The following is a 21,999-nucleotide window of genomic DNA, read 5'->3' as shown; positions in this document are numbered from 1 at the left end:
GACTTGTTATCGACGCAAATGCCGGACACATTGAGTAAAACTTGTTTTTCTTAAATATTTATTTATTTGATAATAATATTATATGTTTATTACTCAAACATTGTGTAGCATTTCTTAAATACAGTCGTTTGAAGTTGTAACGTTAAATATTGATGGCCTATTGACCCTCATGTATATGTCAAGTCTGAGCACTTAACTTTGATAACAATTTATATATACCGTAAAGTAGATGACGTTCGAATGTGCTTCAATTAGTAAGCACTTAAATGATGTTCGGACATGGATAACATTACCACAAACGTAAGTTAACCGAACTGGTCAAGTTTTGTTCAGAATGGACTTTCCACAAAGTAACAATACACACAAAAGTTCATATCTTTACACACCATGGAACAAAATGAAAATGTCAACAGCAAATTTACCATGATTAGGAAAAGCAGTATCATCAACTTCTTCTTTCACAGTCTTCAAGCATGGAGCAAGTTTCATATTTGCGTAAAATGTTGGATCTATAAGTAAAATAAAATGTTTTCAAAAGTTAAATAGCTTTGTTTCATTATACTTTAGGCATTTAAAAAAATACATATTATATGTCAAGTCTGAGCACTTAACTTTGATAACAATATAGACGAAATCGGTTAATAGTATACCGCTTAAACGAATCAATTGTTTATTTGAATCAAAACCTGAAATCCCAAACCAAATCCAATCTAATGTTAAGTAAAAACATCGGTTAAGCGTATACCGCTTAAAGGAATAAGTCGGATAAAAGCATCAGGATTTGCTTCTAGTTTGCATACTTCATTCATTTAATCGTATAATTGTACCCGTTAGCGAAAAGAGAATGTCTCTTTTTTGCTTCGCATAATTGTCTGCAATGTTCAAAGGCAAAATGAAGCAAAGGTGAGACAGACGCATTCGATCAAAAGAAAGACAAGTGTCTGTAATTCCAGGCCATAATCTTATGTGCTTAACATCGCACTTCAAAGAACCAATTTTCGCACAACTGGGCTTCATTAAAACAGAAGAACACACAAAAGAAATAATCACACTTCCCAATAAAGAAGTTTAAACGCTTTTGATGTCATCCGTTGGCGACTGGCTTTCCAAGGAATGGACGTGGACAAATTATGACAAATTATTTCGACTTGAGAGGGAAGTATTGGAAAGCATGTCCAAAAGTTTAAACCAGAAAACTTTGGAGAATTTTTTTTAATTGCTGAAAAAATTAGCCTACTGTTGTGAAATGCAGTGCGTAATTTTGTTTGTGCAGTTTCGTTCAGTTGAAGAACATTGCAAATTAATTATTTTACCAGACAGCGCAAAAGACTTGAAAAAAAAAACTTTGCGGTTCAAAACAAACAATGAGTGTGAGCCGTGTTTTTCTACCATACTACTACTTTTGTAGGCCATGTTCCATACTCAAAACTACACAAGCTGGTACGGAGCTAAAAATAGCATGGTTGAATCAAAAACGTCAACGTCAAAGTTCGCGTTGTGACCTCACAAAGATCGGTGAGATTAAAAGAAGTCCGATTGCCGCAGTTTGCCGAAAAATGCTTTGATCATACACGCTCTCCCACAGTCAGCAAAGCTGGTCTTTTTTACATTGTTTCAATGTCTGCAGACAATAAATCAATGTAAAAAGGGCCAGTTTTGCTGGCTGGAACATACAGCATAGTGTTATGTAGCACAGAACTAGTAAACTCTTTAAAGTGTAACCAGAATTGTAAACAGTTGTAATGTGCGTTGCAGCCTAGTCAGCATGCAGAGTTGCAGACATCTTCTCAACAATTACGCCCATTCACAATAAACCTTTTTTTATAGTAAATTGGTTAAACGAATCAATCGTACAATCGTATCAAAACGTCTGGCAAATAGGTGATTCGATTAACCGATTTCGTCTGTATTAGGGTGGCTCATTTTCCTTGATGTTCTTTAAAATTTTTGTCAGTTTGGAATAATGTTCCATTTTGCTCACTGATATTTGCAAACCAAAACTTTTTGTTGGGTTCGGACCTTTGACCCTGGTTCACCCAAGGAGAAATTCTGAATTTTTCTGAAAAATTAGTAAATTTTGAAGTGGTTAAGCAGTATCTGAAGAGGGGATTTCTCAAAATTTGACCACGTGATTTTGACGTCACTTCCACTATTAACTTCCACGTGGAACATCTTCACCCTACTCCAAGTCTGAAAGTCACTAATTTAGTTGATTTTACAGTCTTTTCGCAGTCAGTGAATCTATAACATATAGACCAACAAAAATTTTTGGCACAAAGGATGAGAGTCATTTTAGAGTATTTCAGGGCCCCTGATTCCGAAAATGCACTTAGTTTTTTCGAATCGGCTCTAGTTTTCGAGATATTTGACAATAAAAGTATTTTTGAAATAGTTACTCAAAAGCTTTGAATTAGCAAATTACTTATTTTCAGCCCTGTTTACCATTATGATGTCATAATTGTACTTGTCTAGTTCAATTGATTCATATTGCACGAAAGTTCAAAACGCAAGCAAAGGTTGAAATGAACTGTGTTTAACGTAAGGAAGACATAAATATTCAATGTAAACAGTTGTGAATCAGTAGGCCTATATCACAAGAAAAATATCCCGAAAGTCATGTGTTTATGAATGCAGCTTTATATTGAAAAGGTAGGCCTACTGAAATGGATACTGTACAAATGAAATTTTATTCTAAGCCTTTGCTAAGGCCAAGTCTTTGCTGGTCCAAGTTTTTTTCTGGTCTATAGGCTAAATAAATGGCATATAGGCTAATAAAATACGCCTTTGACAAGTAGGATGCTGTACAAACAACCCAGATATATTTTACTGCATGAGGCTACGCAGAGGAGCAACGCATTCTGCAATAGACACAGCGCTATATGAAAACAAGCATTATTATTACTTTGACATGAAGCTGGGTGATCAAGATAAGTCCTGGGTTCCTCCTAAAGTATGCAAACATTGCACTCAAACCCGTTTCTGGGCTCAAGGCTAAGAAGTTCAGAGTGCCATGGCATAAAGAGAGCCGTGGAATCACCATGAAAATTGATACTTCTGTACGGTGAGCATGTTCAAAGGAAGTTGGAACATCATGTTTACATGAAGTGTGCAAGGCAGTCATTGCGTGGACGTTGCTATTGCTGTTTTTTGTTTGCCCTCTCTTGTTTCAAGTGGTGATTTGCTTGAAACAATAAGAAAACGGGCATGACTGAGAGTAACCTCAATACCTTCAGTAATGCTTTGGAGCAAGGTCAAGTTTTTTCTCAAAACCATTTATGCCACCTACTGTAGTAGTTAAAAATTTAGTTATCAAAAGTGGTAGCTGGAATCTTGGCTAACTCAAAAACTAGAGCCAATTCGATAAAACTTAGTGCATTTTCAGAATCAGGGGTCTCGGGCTCGAAATACCTTAAAATGACTCTCACATGTCCTGCCTTTATATAAAAAAAATTTTGTTGGCCTGTGAAAATCGATAAACATCGTCAAATGATTCAAGAAACTGAAAGCAGTAGATATTTACTACAGTGAACGGTGCACAAAAAAAATCATGTCTGAAATGTGGTAGAATTCGACATTTTGAAAGTAATACACGTGTCAGTGTTCATGGAGCTGCTAATTAAACCACTTTGCTTGCTACAAGTTTGTGTTACTGCCTCTTATTGTGTCCATTAAGATGCTAGAGTGCATTAGAAGATAGCGAGTGAGCAGTTTCAGGGATAAGCAAAAATTCAATATTTTGAAAAAATTCAAACCAGGTCAACCAGGGTCAAACGTTACTATTTTTTTGTGAAATATGGTATAGGAGATACATTTACCAAAAGGAACAATATTACAAACTGACGAAAAATTTTAAAAAAAATAATTTTTTTTTGAGATTTTGCGCCAGCCTAATATATATATACAACACATCTTATCTGAAAAGTTAGGCATTAAAATCACAACAGTTGCTGTAATTTTTGTCATCGTAGTCCAAAGGTCTAAAACCCGGAGCACGTCTTTTAGTTGCTGACAGTTAGGTGTCTGCCAAAGGTATGCGCACACTGTGGGAAAAAATATTTAGATACGATGTACTGTGGCGCCCGGTCATTTAGGTGCTATTTCCAGTGAAGTCTATTTTGTTAGGTGCTTGATGGTAATACTGCAGATAGTGGGGTACGCAGGATTTTTTCAAGGGGGGAGGCATTCCAAATGCTTTTCAAATCATAAATGAATGAAAAAAAACGCTCATTTGCTAATTATAACCAGGAAGTTATATTGTATAAGATTAGCCTAACTAATAGCCTATCATACTCCTATCATACATACTCAGTCCTCGAAATTAGCGGCGGCACAAAGCAATTGCCGTGGTAAATACCGCCGCAAACGTCATAATGGCCATTCTGCTACGGCAATAAAAATGCCGTCGCAAAATAAGCATTTAATTCGGACAAAAATTGTTCAAAATTTCTCCCTGTGTTATTTAGTCGCAGAGTGAGTTTAATAAGCAGAAACATCGCACCAAAACCTCACCTCGGACTATTTTACTTGCTGTAAACACTCACGCAGTCAGTCTTCGAAATTAGGATATTTTTACTTCGCAAAAACGTTGACGAGGCCAAACGGCAAAAGTTGAAATTGCCTCGGCAATTGCTGTGAACGTTTATTTGTACCAAAACAATTTATTTGTACCAAAGACAGGCAAGACACAACAATAACACAGGGTTGAGCATTACAACAGTATATTACATATTTACAAATAGTTCAACATTCAAACGTTTTCGACTTAACTTAAGTCCTCATCAGGAATCTGTAAATAATTATAAACTACAATAAATTTCACTTCTTGACAGTGACTACCGTAACTAACTAACTAACTAAAAGCATCGAGAAACACGCACGATTAAAAGCACTGGAGTGGAAATTTATTTGTTTGTATTGTATTGTACCGAAAAAAATGTACCAAAACATGTAAAACGAGAAGAGAAAAAAATAATCGAATAGTCTATCACGACCGCACTGTTTGATTTGTTGTAATGTAATAATACCAAAAGTAGCGATAAAGCGAGCAACGCGATACGCATGCTGTTACGGTGATTCACGTTAAATATTGGGGGGGAAAAAGTAAGTTAATTTTGGGTTGATTCAACGTTCAAGGCAGCACAAACCGATTTAATTTTCCCGGCGGGTTATGATGCGTAACAACAATGTCTAATGATAAGAAATTTACGTTTGTTTTACATTAATTCGACATCTAGCGACGTTGAATTATCATGAAATAACGTTAATTGCGGTACACGACAACTGGGCGAGACAAAGTGGGCGATACCCACTTGGGCGAGACCAGGTGGGCGACGAGACAAGTGGGCGACGGACCAGGTGGGCGACGAGTCAAGTGGGCGACGAGCCAAGTGGGCGACGGACCAAGTGGGCGACGAACCAAGTGGGCGACGAACCAAGTGGGCGACGAACCAAGTGGGCGACGGCCAAAGTGGGCGACGGAATCGAAAGTTTTAGCCGTTCGGAAAAAATGTGACGTTTAATTTTTACTTTAAAATACAATGGTTGATTTGTAGAAGGGAAGCCATGAGAGTTCTCACGCTGAGTTTCACGAAGCAAGAAGCAACATTTTCATTATTTTTTGTGTAATAGCGCTTTGCATTGTGACATCATCTTGTCACATTATTTTGCAATTTGCGGCGTCAGGGTTTATCGTGAAGCTTAAGAGAAACCTCTCAGGAAAGAGACAAACGAATGGCCAAAGAGTGGTTGAAGTCAGTTGTGAACGTTCCCTAACCGTTATCAAAGCTTGTCAGTATAAAATATGACTTTTAATTTTTACTTTAAAATACAATGGTTGATTTGTGGAAGGGAAGCAATGAGAGTTCTCACGCTGAGTTTCACGAAGCATTGGAAGCAACATTTTCATTATTTTTTGTAGTCTAGTAATAGCGCTTGCTGTTTGATGTTAATTTGCATTGTGACATCATCTTGACACATTATTTTGCAATTTGCAGCGTCAGGGTTAATCGTGAAGCTTAAGAGAAACCTCTCAGAAAAGAGACAAACGAATGGCCAAAGAGTGGTTGAAGTCAGTTATGAACGTTCTCTAACCGTTATCAAAGCTTGTCAGTATAAAATATGACTTTTAATTTTTACTTTAAAATACAATGGCTGATTTGTGGAAGGGAGGCAATGAGAGTTCTCACGCTGAGTTTCACGAAGCATTGGAAGCAACATTTTCACTATTTTTTGTAGTCTAGCATAGTCTAGTAATAGCGCTTGCTGTTTGATGTTAATTTGCATTGTGACATCATCTTGACACATTATTTTGCAACACACAATCCAGTCTATGAATATTATAAACACTTGCGGTAGGTCACTAGGTCAGCCAGTGGTGAGATCTTAACTACTAAGTAGCTGGTTTGGTAGGTACATGCATTAGACATTTGAATGTTTGTAGTGATTTTCAAGCGAAACAGAAGTTTTTGTTAGTTGTTCGAGTGTGTTATTGTTTAAAATACATGTAAAAACTTACATACGAATCATTAACTACGGAGATTAGCATAAATTTGATGCTCTAAAAATAATCCATTAAAATAAAATTTTTGACAGAATATCTAAAACTAAAGTCATATTTTTCAATTTTTAGGTTATAAACAAAATGGCCCTAGCAATGACTGTCAGTCACAATGTGTTCTGTAAACTGCTGATGCGGCTATGCAGCGTCTAGACTAGAGCAATCGGATTAAAGTTTTATTGGTACTTTCACATACAACATTGTAAATGTAAGTTAATGGCAAGTCTCTATGAGACATTGGATTTTCCGCGCACATACGATTTATACCGTCAAGAACACTAATTGTGCGCTGTTTTTTTTTTCGGTCATTGACCGATTTTTTAGAAAAATGTCCGAAAAAAATATAGCCTAGCCAATTCGGTCAAAATGTGCAAACAAATATAATATTATAGTCAATTCGGCCAAGTGTTGCAAGGTTGAGTTTCGCTGATGAACGTTGAAGAAACGTTTGTCTGTTCCAACTTTTCTCAGGTAAAACACGACAACGTTTCTCAGCGAAACTTAATGTTGTAGCGAGTCAGAAAGTGCAAATTTTGGTTTGTATCAGCTACTTGAAAGGAAATATTTTCATCAGAAAAAATGACCGAAATAAATAAAAAATGACCGAATTTTTACAAGTCATTTCGGACAAATGACTGAAACGTCTCAGCGAAAAAAAACAAACAGATTGCGCGTGCTATGTTGGTGGCTGCAGCGTTTTTATTAGCATCGATGGTGACCGGAAGTTTTTGCAACATACTCCATCGATAATGATGTTTGAAATTCTTGATGATACGTTGGTCTGAAAGATGGACAGAAGAAGTTGTGTTTGCTGGAAATAAAACACAACTTCCACTTGCTTAAGGTGAGTTTTGTCGATGTTGTTGTTACGATGGTTGTTCAAGAGCTTTTCCCGTGCCTTCCATATCCGTGAAATTTGCGCCTGTGCCACATCAAATTTTGCTGCAACAACTCTCTGCGGCGTTTTCCTTTCTAACTCTTTGATTACAATTAGGCTATTCTTACTACCACTCTTTGACCTTTCGTTTGTTTCTTTTCTGAGGGGTTTCTCTTAAACTTCACGATAAACCCTGACGCCGCAAGTTGCAAAATAATGTGTCAAGATGATGTCACAATGCAAATTAACATCAAACAACAAGCGCTATTACTAGACTACAAAAAATAATGTAAATGTTGCTTCCAATGCTTCGTGAAACTCAGCGTGAGAACTCTCATTGCCTCCCTTCCACAAATCAACCATTGTATTTTAAAGTAAAAATTAAAAATCATATTTTATACTGACAAGCTTTGATTAACGGTTAGGGAACGTTCATAACTGACTTCAACCACTCTTTAGCCATTCGTTTGTCTCTTTTCTGAGAGGTTTCTCTTAAGCTTCACGATAAACCCTGATGCTGCAAATTGCAAAATAATGTGTCAAGATGATGTCACAATGCAAATTAACATCAAACAGCAAGCGCTATTGGTATTACTAGGCTACAAAAAATAATGAAAATGTTGCTTCCAATGCTTCGTGAAACTCAGCGTGAGAACTCTCATTGCTTCCCTTCCACAAATCAATCATTGTATTTTAAAGTAAAAATTAAGTCATATCTTTTCCGAACGGCTAAACTTTCGCTTCCGTCGCCCACTTTGGCCGTTACCCACTTGGTCCGTCGCCCACTTGGCTCATCGCCCACTTGTCTCGTCGCCCACCTGGTCTCGCCCAAGTGGGTATCGCCCACTTTGTCTCGCCCAGTTGTCGTGTACCGGTTAATTGCTCAATCAGGTACCGGTAACAAATCAATAGCTCCCTGCGAGAAGATTGCCTCGATTTACGTATACACTCACATAATTTCGGCACAATTAGGATACTGCGAGCAACACAAAGTCTGTTGGATAAAAAACTAATCAGAGTCGGAATCATCAGAGGATGAGGTTGTCACGTCGTCACTGGAATACTTGGACGCAAAACTGCCCTTTCATGAACGCGATGCCATATGATCGGAAGCAATACTTTTCTTTACTGCCGAAGAACCGTTTATTCGATGAAAGAATAACTTTTGCGTAACAATTAAACCAGTATTTGTAAGGTTGCAAACTTTTTACAGTTCACAAGAGCATTGTCAGCGCATAAAATAGCTTGCGTAATTCTCTGGGCTACCGCCGTGTGACACGATGAAGAAGTGCATGAAATTTCGTTTGATTAAAGCATACGGCAATTGCCGCCGCAATCCAAGGTTTGTTGATATGGCGACGGCAATGTTTTCGCCGTCGTAGATGGAAGCTAATTTCGAGGGCTGCATACTCATATCTTACTCAGCTTGCATTGACGATGTTATTTTGCAACAGCTAGGTTGAAAGTCATTTGGAGAGATTTTGCACCGGTATTTAAAACTAAGTGGGTTCTACGTTCTAGGCTACACAATACACTGTACTTGCATAGTACATAGGTACAGTACTTAACCACGCACACTGATATGTTTCAAACTGAACTTCACCTTTACACAGCGGGGAGAACTGTCGCATAATCAAGCATTTCTGATAAATGATTACCGGTAGTGATTACACAGGCCAACAAAATGGGATAAAAAAATTGTGTCTGTAATGTAAGATGTGATTTGGGGTATATTGAGGCTGCTGATTTCAAAAATCACATCAGATTTTACCCATCACATCAGGTTTTTGCACGATAGTTTTTTCTCATAATATTGGCTTTTTGGCCAAATTTTCTCTTACTGTTACCCTTTTATAAACCCCTTACGAGCCAATAGTGTTTGAATATTTGTCATAATTATGGAAATGATTTTATTTTGTAACATTCGGAGATGTATGATGACACCATGACCATTGGAGTGACCGACCTATGTTCAGAAGGTACACTAGTCAGAAGGCCTCCTAGCTAGATGGTCCACTGGTCAAAAAGGTCACCTAGACCATCTGTCTATGGTAGACCATCCAACTTATATATATACTTTCTGAGAACAGTCCATAAACCACCCCTTACAGGCAGGGTTACATTCACTTTCGCCTGAATGTTTAGTACGGTACCACTCCACTTTTTGATATATAACATCGGTTTTATCTTTTTCGTTTTGTGAAGAGTTCACCATAGCTACTGCTGAACGTGGAGATTTAAACTTATGTGAAACTTGTCTATAACTCATTTTGTCATATTAGCAAGGTGTTAATTCTGTTTGTGGTGTGAATAAGTAGCAGGATGGCATCTTCAAGGAGAAAGTGTGAACCCGCGTCCATGAGGGAGCACGTCTTTTAGGTGCAGACAGTTAGGCACCAGTCCAATAGGCGCACACACTGTGGTGTCAGGATATTTCAGTTTATAAAATGGAAAAAAAAACTTGGATGCTGACAACTGTAAAGCCTGTTACAAATTACACCAAATGTTTGTGTTAAAGTTGTTTTAGGGATGAAGATGATGTTTTGAGAAGAGCGCTGGAGTTGCGAGTGGAGGGTCGTAGAAAACAAGGAAGACCAAAGAAAACATGGAAAAAGCAAGTTGAGGAAGAAAGCAGCAAGGTGGGCTTGACAAGAGAGGACGCGTTAGACAGATCGATGTGGAGGCAGGGTGTGAAGACGATTGCGGCACTTGGAGGTGAATCCGGCCACCCTCGGTAACAGGGACAACACCGGATTAAAACTGGACTACTACTACTACGTATAATAAATAAAACAACTTACTTTGGTTAGTTTGAATCACCAAGCTTTCAACATGATTCAACAGATGAGCGCCAATCAGTTTTTTGCAGTGACTTTCACTTGTCTCTGTATAGCAACGAAAACAGCCTGGAAGCATTTGACACCTAGCAAATACATATGCATTGTGACAATGTGATATAAAACAGCAGGAATGCTTATAAAAGTGGGTCTGCTACTATTTGGCTAGTCCGATTCGGCTGCAGTCTTTTTCGGCTGGTTCGTTAGATTTACGGAAGGATTATGGTTGGACTTTCAAAAATTTGGCGAATACGGAACTAGCCGAATCGGACCAGCCGAATCGGACTAGCCGAATCGGACTTGCCGAAACGGGCCATTCCGTGTAAAAGCAGACACTAAAACACATTTCAAGATGATTTTTTTAAAAAAAATCTCAAAAAACATACTATATAAAAACTTCATTAAAAATCATTTATATTCATTCTAAACATGACGTTTTTACTTCAAGGCGTTGATACTTCGTCATGTATCAAAGCGTTGGATAGAAATTTTGCCTTCTCCCTGCAGAATTTGTCATTTGAGTAACCTACTCCCAAATTGCGGAATGGCCCGTTTCGGCTAGTCCGATTCGGCTATTTCCCTATTCGGCTACAGTCTGATTCGGCTAGTCCGATTCGGCTAGTTCCCTATTCGGCTACAGTTTTGAATTGTATTTTATTCCACAATAACGTTTCTTTTGCATTCCGACAAAGAAAAATAAATTGAAATGAAATGAAATTTAGCGCAAAATGTTTGAACTATTAAATTGAAATGTTTGCTTACATAAAATCGACATGTATCCTACGTCACCATCTGTATGCAAACTTAGAATATATTAGAATTCTCAACTATTACAAAATTCCAAATCCAACGACGCCTTCTGTTTATTTAGAGAATGTTGTATTTTATTCCACAATATCGTTTCTTTTATTTTATAATATAGTAAAAATTATCGAAGCTTTAGAAGAGTGGGGTTTAGACCCAACCACTAACCAGGGGCAACAAAAATGGTTATTACAAGTGGTGTTTCAAAGATAAAACACTTCGCGAAAGAGATTTTGATCATTTAAACGGACTTAAAGAGTGCCGAAAGCGAAAAATAGCCTACGTTGCTCTGGGAGCAAGTCTTTTAGGCGCAGACAGTTAGGCGCCGGTCTAATAGGTGCGCACACTGTGGCGTCTGGATATTTAGGTGTGGAGCACTGTGGCGCCCGTTCATTTAGGTGCTATTCCTAGTAAGGTCTGCAGATTGTATCAGCTTGGCAGGTAGGGCAATGCTTTTCACACAAAATTTTTTATTGAACAGAAAAATATGTCATGGCTTCCGTGAGTGAAGCTGCTTAAACCGGCAATGCTTTTCACGCAAATTGTTATACCATACTGAACAGAAAAATATATTGTTTTTTAATGCGCGTGTTCGACGTTTATTTGTTAGTTGAGGTTTGCGTCGGCGAAAGCTTTATCAATAAATTATTCAAGTTTCTGACTGAGTTCACTTTTAGCTAAGTCAAATAATAACTACACTAAACATCAGTAAAAAATATACCGTAGCCTATATTCAAGCGGGTGGTAGGCTTGAGTGAAGATTAACTTAGTTTTCCGTCGAAACTCCGACTAGGTTTAATAACGAGCAAAGTCGCACCATTACGCTTGCAACTTGTAGGCAGGGTTCATATGCCCCATAGAAATGTATTCATGTAGTAGAGCGTTATCTCATTCGTGGTTACGTATCCGCCGCACGACCAATCCATCCCGAGTAGAAGTAATTACGAAAGATATATAACAGATTAGGTAAAGTTCTATCTGGCTGCAACCTGTGTTCAGGATGGGTCTGCTACTATTCGGTGAGTCCGATTCGGTGAGTCCGATTTGGTGAGTCTGATTCGGTGAGTTTCTAACCTCTAACCCCTAACACTAACCCCAAATCTCTAACCCTAAAACGGCAATGATAATTAGGCTACGGTACTCGATAATTAAAAAAAAAAATTGAAAAAATCCCCCGTTAAGGGATCAGACTCACCGAATCGGACTCACCGAATCGGACTCACCGAAACGGGCCATTCCGGTTCAGGATGCATAGCAAATGTCCTGTGTAGATGTGCTAATATCAAGAGTAGTATAGCGGTGTCTCGCACCTCATCTCCACACGCGCATTGACAAAACAACATATTTTTCTGTTCAATATAACATTTTGTGTGAAAAGCAATGCCGGTTTAAGCAGCTTCACTCACGGAAGCCATGACATATTTTTCTGTTCAATATAACATTTTGTGTGAAAAGCATTGCCCTACCTGCCAAGCTGATACAATCTGCAGACTTTACTAGGAATAGCACCTCAATGAACGGGCGCCACAGTGCTCCGCACCTAAATATCCAGACGCCACAGTGTGCGCGCCTGTTTGACCGGCGCCTAACTGTCTGCGCCTAAAAAGACGTGGACCCGTTGCTCTTGTCCGCAAAACAGCAGCTGATTGCATGGCTTTCTCATACAGTATGGCAATTTAAAAGTAGATGATAGAGTTACTTACGCTGCTGAAATAGTCACGTAACTATTCACGGCAATATTAAGTAAACCAGCTAAATTAGACACGCTATTTTCAACGAGGTCTTCCCGCTGTGAGATCAATTATAATTTCAACAGAATGCATTGTTTTGTTCGCAATGTGTGAGAATTAAATTGAAAGCCGATAAAAGAAAAGATGTTTAATGGTCTTGGCCGCAGATATTCCCTGTAATAACGACGTTTTCTTACCGCTACTATCACCTAGCTAACCTGACATCATTGTTTTATGCGACAACTTAGGTTTGACATCAACTTCAACGATCATGAAATGTTACGTAATAAGAACGACTATTATCCTACAACTAAACGCAAAAATAAAAAAATCGATTTCTTAAAACAGCTCTTTCTGTTTTGTCTCGTGAGCTTTACATATTGCTCAACAAGTGCATTAAGTTTAGAATTGACAAGAAATCATTAAATTTGAAATTCAAGTTCGAATCACTGGAAATAAACGTATTCAAAACTTTTACTTTTTGACGCCGTTTCAAACTCCGTAATCTACATCAACAATGATGTTGCGGCAGTAAAAATGCGTTCATTTTGAAAACTGCCCAGCTGGAGACAATAGCTTGTCTCGTGTATACGTTGAATCTGTCTTTTTGAGGTGAAATTCACTTGCGAACATCTCGACTTTTACTCGAGTATATACGGTATTCGATAAAAGACTGTAAAGACTTTCGATAAAAAACAGAAGAGAAAACACTTCGCCGTTGTTAACGCTTTGAAGGTAAGTAATTAGCAAAACGTGCGATACGAGGTTAATAAAACAGATAGCGGGTTTCCACTCTGTTTGAAATCATGACTTTTTTGCGTTTTATTTCGATAACTTCACAGTCTTGATCGTTGTTATTCACTCGCACGAAAAAGGAAATGAATCGGCTTGTTTTCCAACTGTTCCAATTATGAGCTAACAATATCAAAATTATTACGATTAGGCATACAAAAACTAATCGTTTCAAGCAGCGGTTCTAATAAATTCGGTTTGCGACCTGGGTGTTAATATAAACAAGACACTAAGCTTAGTCAAAGACTACTTTAAATGAGTAAAATAGCGTTATGGTTATGACGAACTGAAGTGACTGACGTCATCACCTTTCTCGCCCCCTAAAGTTTTTTGAAAAGTCGGCGCCTACGATTGTGGAATAAAATACAAATACAATTCAAAACTGTAGCCGAATAGGGAACTAGCCGAATCGGACTGTAGCCGAATAGGGAAATAGCCGAATCGGACTAGCCGAATAGTAGCAAATCCCCCAAATTGACATCAAAAACATTTTTTTCAATCTGACATTGTTAAATAAGCATAAAATTCGCAATATTTACCCACTTGGCGTTTACTTTAAATTAAATGTCATGTGATTTATTTAAAGTTTAGGTGATCGTATGATTGTATCGTATGCTGCTCTAAACAATTGGCCTACAGTCTACGTCCTGTCCTAGTTGTGGTCTGGCGATGTTAAGGAGGCAGTTACGTTTGTTTTGTTTATATCACAACTTGAAAACGTCGATCTTTATATAGTGTTGACTGTTGATTCAAAGTCTTCCAATCTGGAATCAACAGAAATAATCCGACTTGCAAGTGGAGATGCGACCTTGATAGTGAAAGTGTTGCATTAGTGCAAAGAAACCACATTCTATTGATGTAAAGTGAATAAATTTACAATCAAATTAATATGCATTCCCAATTACTCTTAACGTGTTAGATAGCGATAGTTGTGTTTATTAAACGCTGCACTGCCTGTGTGCTTTTGCTACTAGTACACCACGTTTGTTTTGTATATTAGTCTGCTATTTCGTTTGATTAAAGCACACGGCAAGTGCCACCGCAATCCAACGCTAGTAGATAGAAGCTAATTTCAAGGGCTGCTTTTACTATTTCATGTGTTAAAAATTGTACATCAATCAGTTAATGTTTTATGCTTATCATGACTTTTAGATGGTACTGGTATCACAACAAACTAAATTATTACAGTAGTCCCCGATTATTAACTCCAATTACTGAATGTATAGGAGTGGCAGAGAATCGCCCCTGCTTAACAAGCCCAAAATTGTCTGGTAGAGACAACTGTATTTGAGATACAAATAGTTCTGGTCATTTTTCTTACCACCAATACACCCAATGAATAAGTTTTTGTTGCCATTTCAAAGCAAAAATAAGAGCTAGAAATCTTCATTAAATGAATTAATCTAAATAAAATTTGGCAGTGGCTATTTGACCAGCACCGGTCTTTTAATCTAAAACACTATTTGACCGGTCATGACATATTTTTTCCTTCACCTTCTCTTTCAAAACATAAGACAAGAGGAGAAAAAAGTGGCTATGTAAGTTCTAAATTCAACAGTTTTATTCAACTGAATTAGTGACGCGTACAATATTTCTCAGGCTGGAATTACCAAGGGTATAAGTTCAATCCTACCTGGAAGCGCTTTTTTTAAACTAAATTTTAACCCGAAATGACTCAATCGTTAAGCTACTGCATTTTTGTGGTGAATTTTTACTTTGAGTTTAAGTAGCCTAAAGCCCAATTTTTCATGTCTTTTCAAATATGAGTAATAAAGTTAGAGTTTTTTTAATTTGTTGGAATTTGAGAATTCCTCGGGGTAAGTTTTCGTTCATCATAAAAGGATGTGACCGTGTTTGCCAAATGATACATTGCATTTTTGTTCTCAACAAGTTAGTTTGGCGTATGTAAAAAATTACAATACGGTAGTGATGCAAACTGCGCAGCGTACGCGGCCGCTTTTGACTTTTTCGCCATGCGCAAAGCGCCACGCGAAAACACAGCCGTGCTGCGCAAACTTTCAAGAAATATCAGTTTTGAAACTTCAAATTTAAACTAGAAACACGTATAATTTTTTTTTCCTTAACGGAAACCCTAAGCTGGAAAGCTATGCAAATGGCTTGCAGTTGACAGGGATTTTGGGGCTGGCTTGTAAGGGAAGCTGTAGTGTACGGGTGTGTTTGGTTAATAGTCTAGCTCAGGGGTCATCAACTGGCGGCCCGCGTACGCGTACAAGTAGCCTATAACCAAAATACATTTCTTGAGGAGTTAAAGAGCATGAAGACAAACAATACTTTCCGGAAAGCATATTTTCGCTTTGCATGCGATTCCACCAACCGACCAATCAGATTGTAGTTCTAGGTGGGGATCGCTTGAAGTTATTCCAATGCGATGTCCAGCCACACTGTGAGCATAGGGTTGCTTATTTTAAGTTTGTAAATGTCATGTACACACAAATGTGCGTATCACCTTTATTGTGTTTCACGAGCACTGTTCCCTTTTTGCAAGTTTTTGTTGGCAAAATAGGTCGGTGTGCCAACTCAATTTATAACAAATTGGCAAAATATTATATATACATAAATTTAGAGACTTTTTCTGGTTGCATTATGAAAATATTTAGCTTAGTACTGCAAAATGTTGTTAATCAACAATTCTTGCCACGCTGACAAGCACCGCAAGTGACAGTTGTCTAAATTCAAAGAAAGACGGTTTTATAGACTCACAAAAGGATGAAAAGCCAACTCATTGCTTTTTTAGAGGGAACATTGTTCATGAGTTACGACAGAAACGTTTTTTTGGTGATTTCCACAAGCATTTGTTTCATGGTGCCTGGTTTCTTTCTCCCTGTTATTGGAGCCTATTTTTCGCTGATATGTTTGTAGGTCACTGTTGTTGCCTGTATTGCGATGTGTCAAACGTTTCCTTGTTTACTTAAACTGTTAATTGCAAATGCAAGATATCTTTTGTGAAGCGAAGTGACAACACCACTCTTGCTTGGCGATGAATATTCTGTTTAAACCGCTCACCTCGCTATAAGTGCGCAAAACAAGTGGCCTCGTTTATTAGGCATTGTTATAGAAGTCAAAAGTGTTGTTAAAGGAGCTTGGCCTGGCAGTAGTGTAGTTCGACCAATTTTGTTGCTGCGGTATTCTAAGACAAATATTAACAACATGTAATGCTGGATACGAAATGCGTTCTTTTCTGGCATGAGAGTCAATTTTATTACCTAAAATTTTATTAGTGCAGCCCGCCACAGCTCTCCTTAGTGCCAAAGTGGCCCGCATGCAAAATAGGTTGGTGACCCCTGGTCTAGCTGATAAGCTCAGCTCCCAGTTACCAGGCTATAGGCCTAGCGCCTGGGTTTTTTTTTTTTTGCTGAGACTTTTCGGTCATTTGTCCGAAATGACTTGAAAAAATTCGGTCATTTTTTATTTATTTCGGTCATTTTTAGTAAGGATGTGCTGATTAATCGGAATCGGCATCGGTAGGTATCGGAATCGGCATCGAAAGAAATTGCCGATTCTTTATCAAAGTTTCCTAATCAAAAGTAGCGCGAGCGCGTGGAAATACCGATCAAAGAACGGCTTCTTTGAACAACCGCATCAGCGTCAACGAGCATTCGGAGAGCGGTAGTCTAAATTATGACGTCACCACCATCTTCGATCGAAAGCGAACAAATTTTGAGCACAGGTGGCAATATTTTTACGCCTCAACGGAACAGACTTACTCCAGCAACTGGAGAAAAGTTGATGTTATTGCATTTTAATTTACGTGCCTTTAATTTTGAATATTAAAAAGCAGAAATGTTCTTTGTAATTATTGTTTAATCGTTGTAAAATTCGTAGTCACTGAAAGTTGCTTAATGTTAATTTACTAAGCAGAGAGAAGTAAATTCCAAGTATAGGCCTGTTACGCTTAATGCGTTCAACAAACAATCGTGTGATTGCGCAAACGTAATTAAATCAGCTACCCGGTAATCTTTTTTCACGTGTTTGCTAAGCAAAAAGATTGGCTGCAACTCCGTGTTCGAAAACAATACTAATTTCTTCACAAGATGTTTTTCCTTTTTCGCCTATTGATGCACTTTGAATGCAAGGCTGGTGTGTTACTTTTTTAAAGGTTTTTGTATATTCAATACCGCTGCGTTCATTTTTATTTACAATCTAGTCTTTTTTTCTTCTTGTTTCTGGCATTTTCTTAAATTCTGCGAGAAAAATACTACAAACCGCACAAGATAATATTTTGCACACTGCATTAAGCTACATTGATTTTGCACTCTGTGAGCGATGGCAATTTGTCTCTTTTAACTGATTTCCGCGACAAATAAAACGCGTGTCTATCACCACTTTGTAGCGCGCAAGCAGTGAAGAACTACCGTAAAAAATCACGCTGTTTAAAGCAGGAGACAAAGTGAACGCTTTTAGACATTTCAAAGGCAGCAACTTGTAACAAAATCGCAACCACTTGTATAGCACCAACTAAAAGCAGCTTTAATCATCATTTAACCAAAGAATCGGAATCGGCATCGGCAAATATTGAAGAATCGGCATCGGCAAAAATTTTGTAATCGGCGCATCCCTAATTTTTAGTCATATTATAGTCAATTGACTATATATTTTTTCGGACATTTTGACCGAATTGACTATATTTTTTTCGGACATTTTGCTAAAAAATTGGTCAATGACCGATAAATGACCGAAAAAAAAAAACCCAGCCTAGCGCAACTACCGCATTACTTACTATAACAGTTAGCCCAGTGAGTTCAGGCTATAAGTTTTACTCTTGACGTCTTGTCTGTCTGTGTAGTGTGTAGTTCAGGCATGGGCAACTTCTCCAGTCGGCGGGCCTGATATGTGAAAATAAAGTACTTGGCGGGCCGGATTCATGAATCGCTACATTAATCAGGTATTTATCTACCTATACAAGGAATAAATCGTATTTAATTAATGTAAACTTTAAGTTTAAAGCCTCAAAGAACTCAAGAATAACTAACAGTTGCTATTATTTGACGTAGTAAGCATGTAGTTGGGAATTGCGGCAGAGAGTGGTCGCGGGCCACATTATCATGCAAAGACCGGAAACTGTCTGCGGGCTGCTCAAAATCCCGTCACGGGCCGTGTTGTGGGCCGTATGTTGCCCGCCCCTGGTGTAGTTTATACAACCACTGACATTAAAATTGCATTATTGCTTACAAAAAGTGTTCAAAAGTCGTGATACTGGATCCAAGAACATTCTATTTGAAAAAGCATGATGTCTTAGAACTTAGATGCATTGCTGATACGACAATATGATCTGGTTAGCCTAGTCAATTAGTGCACAACTATACCGGTAGGTTACCAGTTATATGCCATGGGTGTTTTTTTTGCGACAATTGACTTTCTAAACAATAACGCGTTAAGATATTTTTTGAAAATTTTGTAATTTGCTGTGCGCAATGCAGTGTCATAATTCCAGATAAATTGCAGTGTGCGGATAGGTGATTCAGTTGCGGTGCGGTGAGCGGAAAAATTTTTTGGGTTGGTTGCATCTCTACAATACGGTACTTCTTTAAAAAAAATGCTTTCATCAGTGTTCAGATTACTTCTAGACAGTGTTTTTTTGAAGGCAAGTTAGTTTAAAATGAAGCGCTTCCGAGTAGAATCGAACTTATACCCTTGGGGGGGTGCCAGCATGAGAAATATTGTACGCGCAGCTGATTCAGATGAATAAAACTATTAAATTTAGAACTTATATAGCCACTTTTTTTCCCCTCTTGTCTTTTGCTTTGAAAAAGAAAGTAAAATAAAAAGTATGTCATGACCGGTCTAATAGTGTTTTAGATTAAAAGACCAAATAGTTTATGGCTTTGCCAGTCAAATCATAGGCAAAGCCATAAAATTTTGTAATCAACAAAAACAATTTTGAACCACCTACAACCTACATATATTTGATGTCATCTTTTGGTAAGCATTCTCTAATGGTAAACAAATTGACTAAAGTAGACACATCAAGATTCTGCAATTCATCAATGGAATATTCTTCTTTCGATTTAAAACTGCAGTTATCCAATTGTTGTGGGACACTTTCATCTTTTATCGACTGAAAATAAGAGCACTTAGTAAATAAGTACGGTATTTGAATAGTACTTCTTCAGCATGAAATTTTTTTAAAATAATAACACGATTAGGCAATAGCAGGATATAATTGTAAAACATACTAAAATATAGATGTCCATTCAGCGGAAACTAACCCTGGTTATCAAAACCTACGATAATACCAACGAAATCGGTTAATAGTATATATACCACTTAAACGTATCAATTGTTTATTTGAATCAAAACCTGAATTCCCAAACCAAATCCAATCTAATGTTAAGTAAAAACATCGGTTAAACGTATACCGTTTAAAAGAATAAGTCGGATAAAAGCACCAGGACTTGCTTCTCGTTTGCATACTTCATTCATTTAATAGTATAATTGTACCCGTAAGCGAAAAGAGAATGTCTCTTTTTTGCTTCGCATAATTGTCTGCAATGTTCAAAGGCGAAATGAAGCAAAGGTGAGACAGACGCATGCCATCAAAACAAGGACAAGTGTCTGTATTCCCAGGCCATAATCTTTTGTGCTAGACATCGCACTACAAACAACCAATTTTCGCACAGCTGGGCTTCATTAAAACAAAAGAGCAGACAAAACAAATTATCACACTTCTCAATAAAGAAGTTTAAATGCTTTTGATGTCAACCATCGGCGACTGGCCTTCCAAGGAATGGACGTGGACAAATTACTTCAGCTTGAGAGGGAAGTGTTGAAAAGCATGTTCAAAAGTTTAAACCAGAAAACTTTGGAGAATTTTTTTAAATTGCTGAAAAAAGTAGCCTACTGTTGTGAAATGCAGTGCGTAATTTTATTTGTGCAGTTTTGTTCAGTTGAAGAACATTGCAAATTAATTATTTTACCAGACAGCGCAAAAGACTTGAAAAAAAAAAGCTTTTGCGATTTCAAAGCAAACAGTGAGTGTGAGCCGTGTTTTTCCACCATCCACTATTTTCATAGGCCATGTTCCATACTCAAAACTACGGAGCTAAAAATAGCGCACTTGCATCTAAAACTTCGCTCAAAGTTTGCGTTGTGACGTCACAGAGATAGTTGAGATTAAAAGAAGTCCGATTGCCGCAGTTTGCCGAAAAATGCTTTGATCCTACAATATGCTCCCCCAGTCAGCAAAGCTGGTCTTTTTTACATTGATTCAAGGTCTGCAGACGATAAATCAATGTAAAAAGGACCAGTTTTGCTGGCTGGAACATACTGCATAGTGTTATGTAACACAGAACTAGTAAACTCTTTAAAGTTTAACCAGAATTGTTACTGTAAACAGTTGTAGAAAGTATCAGTTGCAATGTGTGTTGCAGCCTAGTCAGCACAGACATCTTCTCAACAATTACACCCATTCAAAATAAACCTTTTTTAGTAAATTGGTTAAACGAATCAATCGTACAATCGTATCAAAACGTCTGGCAAATAGGTGATTCGATTAACCGATTTCATCTGTACTGCAATTCTAACTAAATATGATAAACTTTTTATAAAATCAACAATACCGGTACTTCATTAACTTGGCGTTTTCTATGAGCTGGTGGCCAGGAAGAAGTCGAATGTGATCCTTGAGCTGTTGCACTAGTTTCTGGTGGTGAAGGAAAAATTGATGGACATGCACCGGGTTTCAAGTAAAGTCTTTTTGCATATCCCATTTTGAATTTTAAAAAATTTTTGAAGTCTGCTTCTTGAAAATGCAGACTACAAATTCTATGGTGTGGTTTTGGTCCACTCCACTGACTTGTGGTGTTGACAAATTTATTCCATTTCCTTTTTTGCGTACTATCTTTGGGAAACCCAAACAATCCAAGTTTATGCACTGCTGTCGTGCCACAGCCAAACACAACACAATAGTCAGGCATAGTATTTGCTATGATGCAATATTGTTTCTGCAATAGTCAGACTATGATGCATGACCGGTATTGATTTTATGGACATTTAATTTTTAGCAATACTACTACATTTATACTACCGTACCTCACCTTTCTCGTAACATTGCTACTATTACTCAACGAAATATCCTAGAAACTTAAAAAAACGTGTAAAACTATCCTGCAAAACTTCTTGGAACGCAATGCCAACGAATGAAAGTAATAAAACCCACACAGTTGAAATTATCTTACGCAAAATCAAAACATACAACAGTAAAAAATAAAAACAGATCAACTTGAGAATAAAGGATAGAGCAATAGTACTTGCACTGATAATGACGACCATGACAGTTTAATTTTCGAAGCGTTTTATAATTTTAAACCCTGAAAGTTAATGTTTACGGTTTAGGGCAAGAAAATAGAAAAGGAAAGATGTAGCCTACCAGTGAAAGCATAAAAT

General features: G+C 37.6%; 1 protein-coding gene across 4 annotated transcripts in view; it reads right to left on the bottom strand.

The window, feature by feature from the left end:
- LOC145781165 (uncharacterized) overlaps nt 1-21,643 on the bottom strand; it is a 36,914-nt gene extending 15,271 nt beyond the window's left edge. For all 4 annotated transcript variants that reach the window (XM_082592937.1, XM_082592938.1, XM_082592939.1 and 1 more), the window contains exons 1-4: nt 21,174-21,643; nt 19,515-19,672; nt 10,235-10,356; nt 423-509 (exon numbers count right to left, since the gene is read on the bottom strand). In XM_082592937.1, the coding sequence (XP_082449063.1) occupies nt 423-509; nt 10,235-10,356; nt 19,515-19,672; nt 21,174-21,530 (724 nt within the window). In that variant the 5' untranslated portion in view covers nt 21,531-21,643. The remainder of the gene's footprint in view (nt 1-422; nt 510-10,234; nt 10,357-19,514; nt 19,673-21,173) is intronic.
- Between the last annotated feature and the right edge of the window lie 356 nt (nt 21,644-21,999).

The sequence above is a fragment of the Aplidium turbinatum genome, chromosome 12 (genome assembly GCF_918807975.1).
Source record: "Aplidium turbinatum chromosome 12, kaAplTurb1.1, whole genome shotgun sequence".
NCBI lineage: Eukaryota > Metazoa > Chordata > Ascidiacea > Aplousobranchia > Polyclinidae > Aplidium > Aplidium turbinatum.
This window is presented reverse-complemented; position numbering and strand designations above follow the sequence as displayed.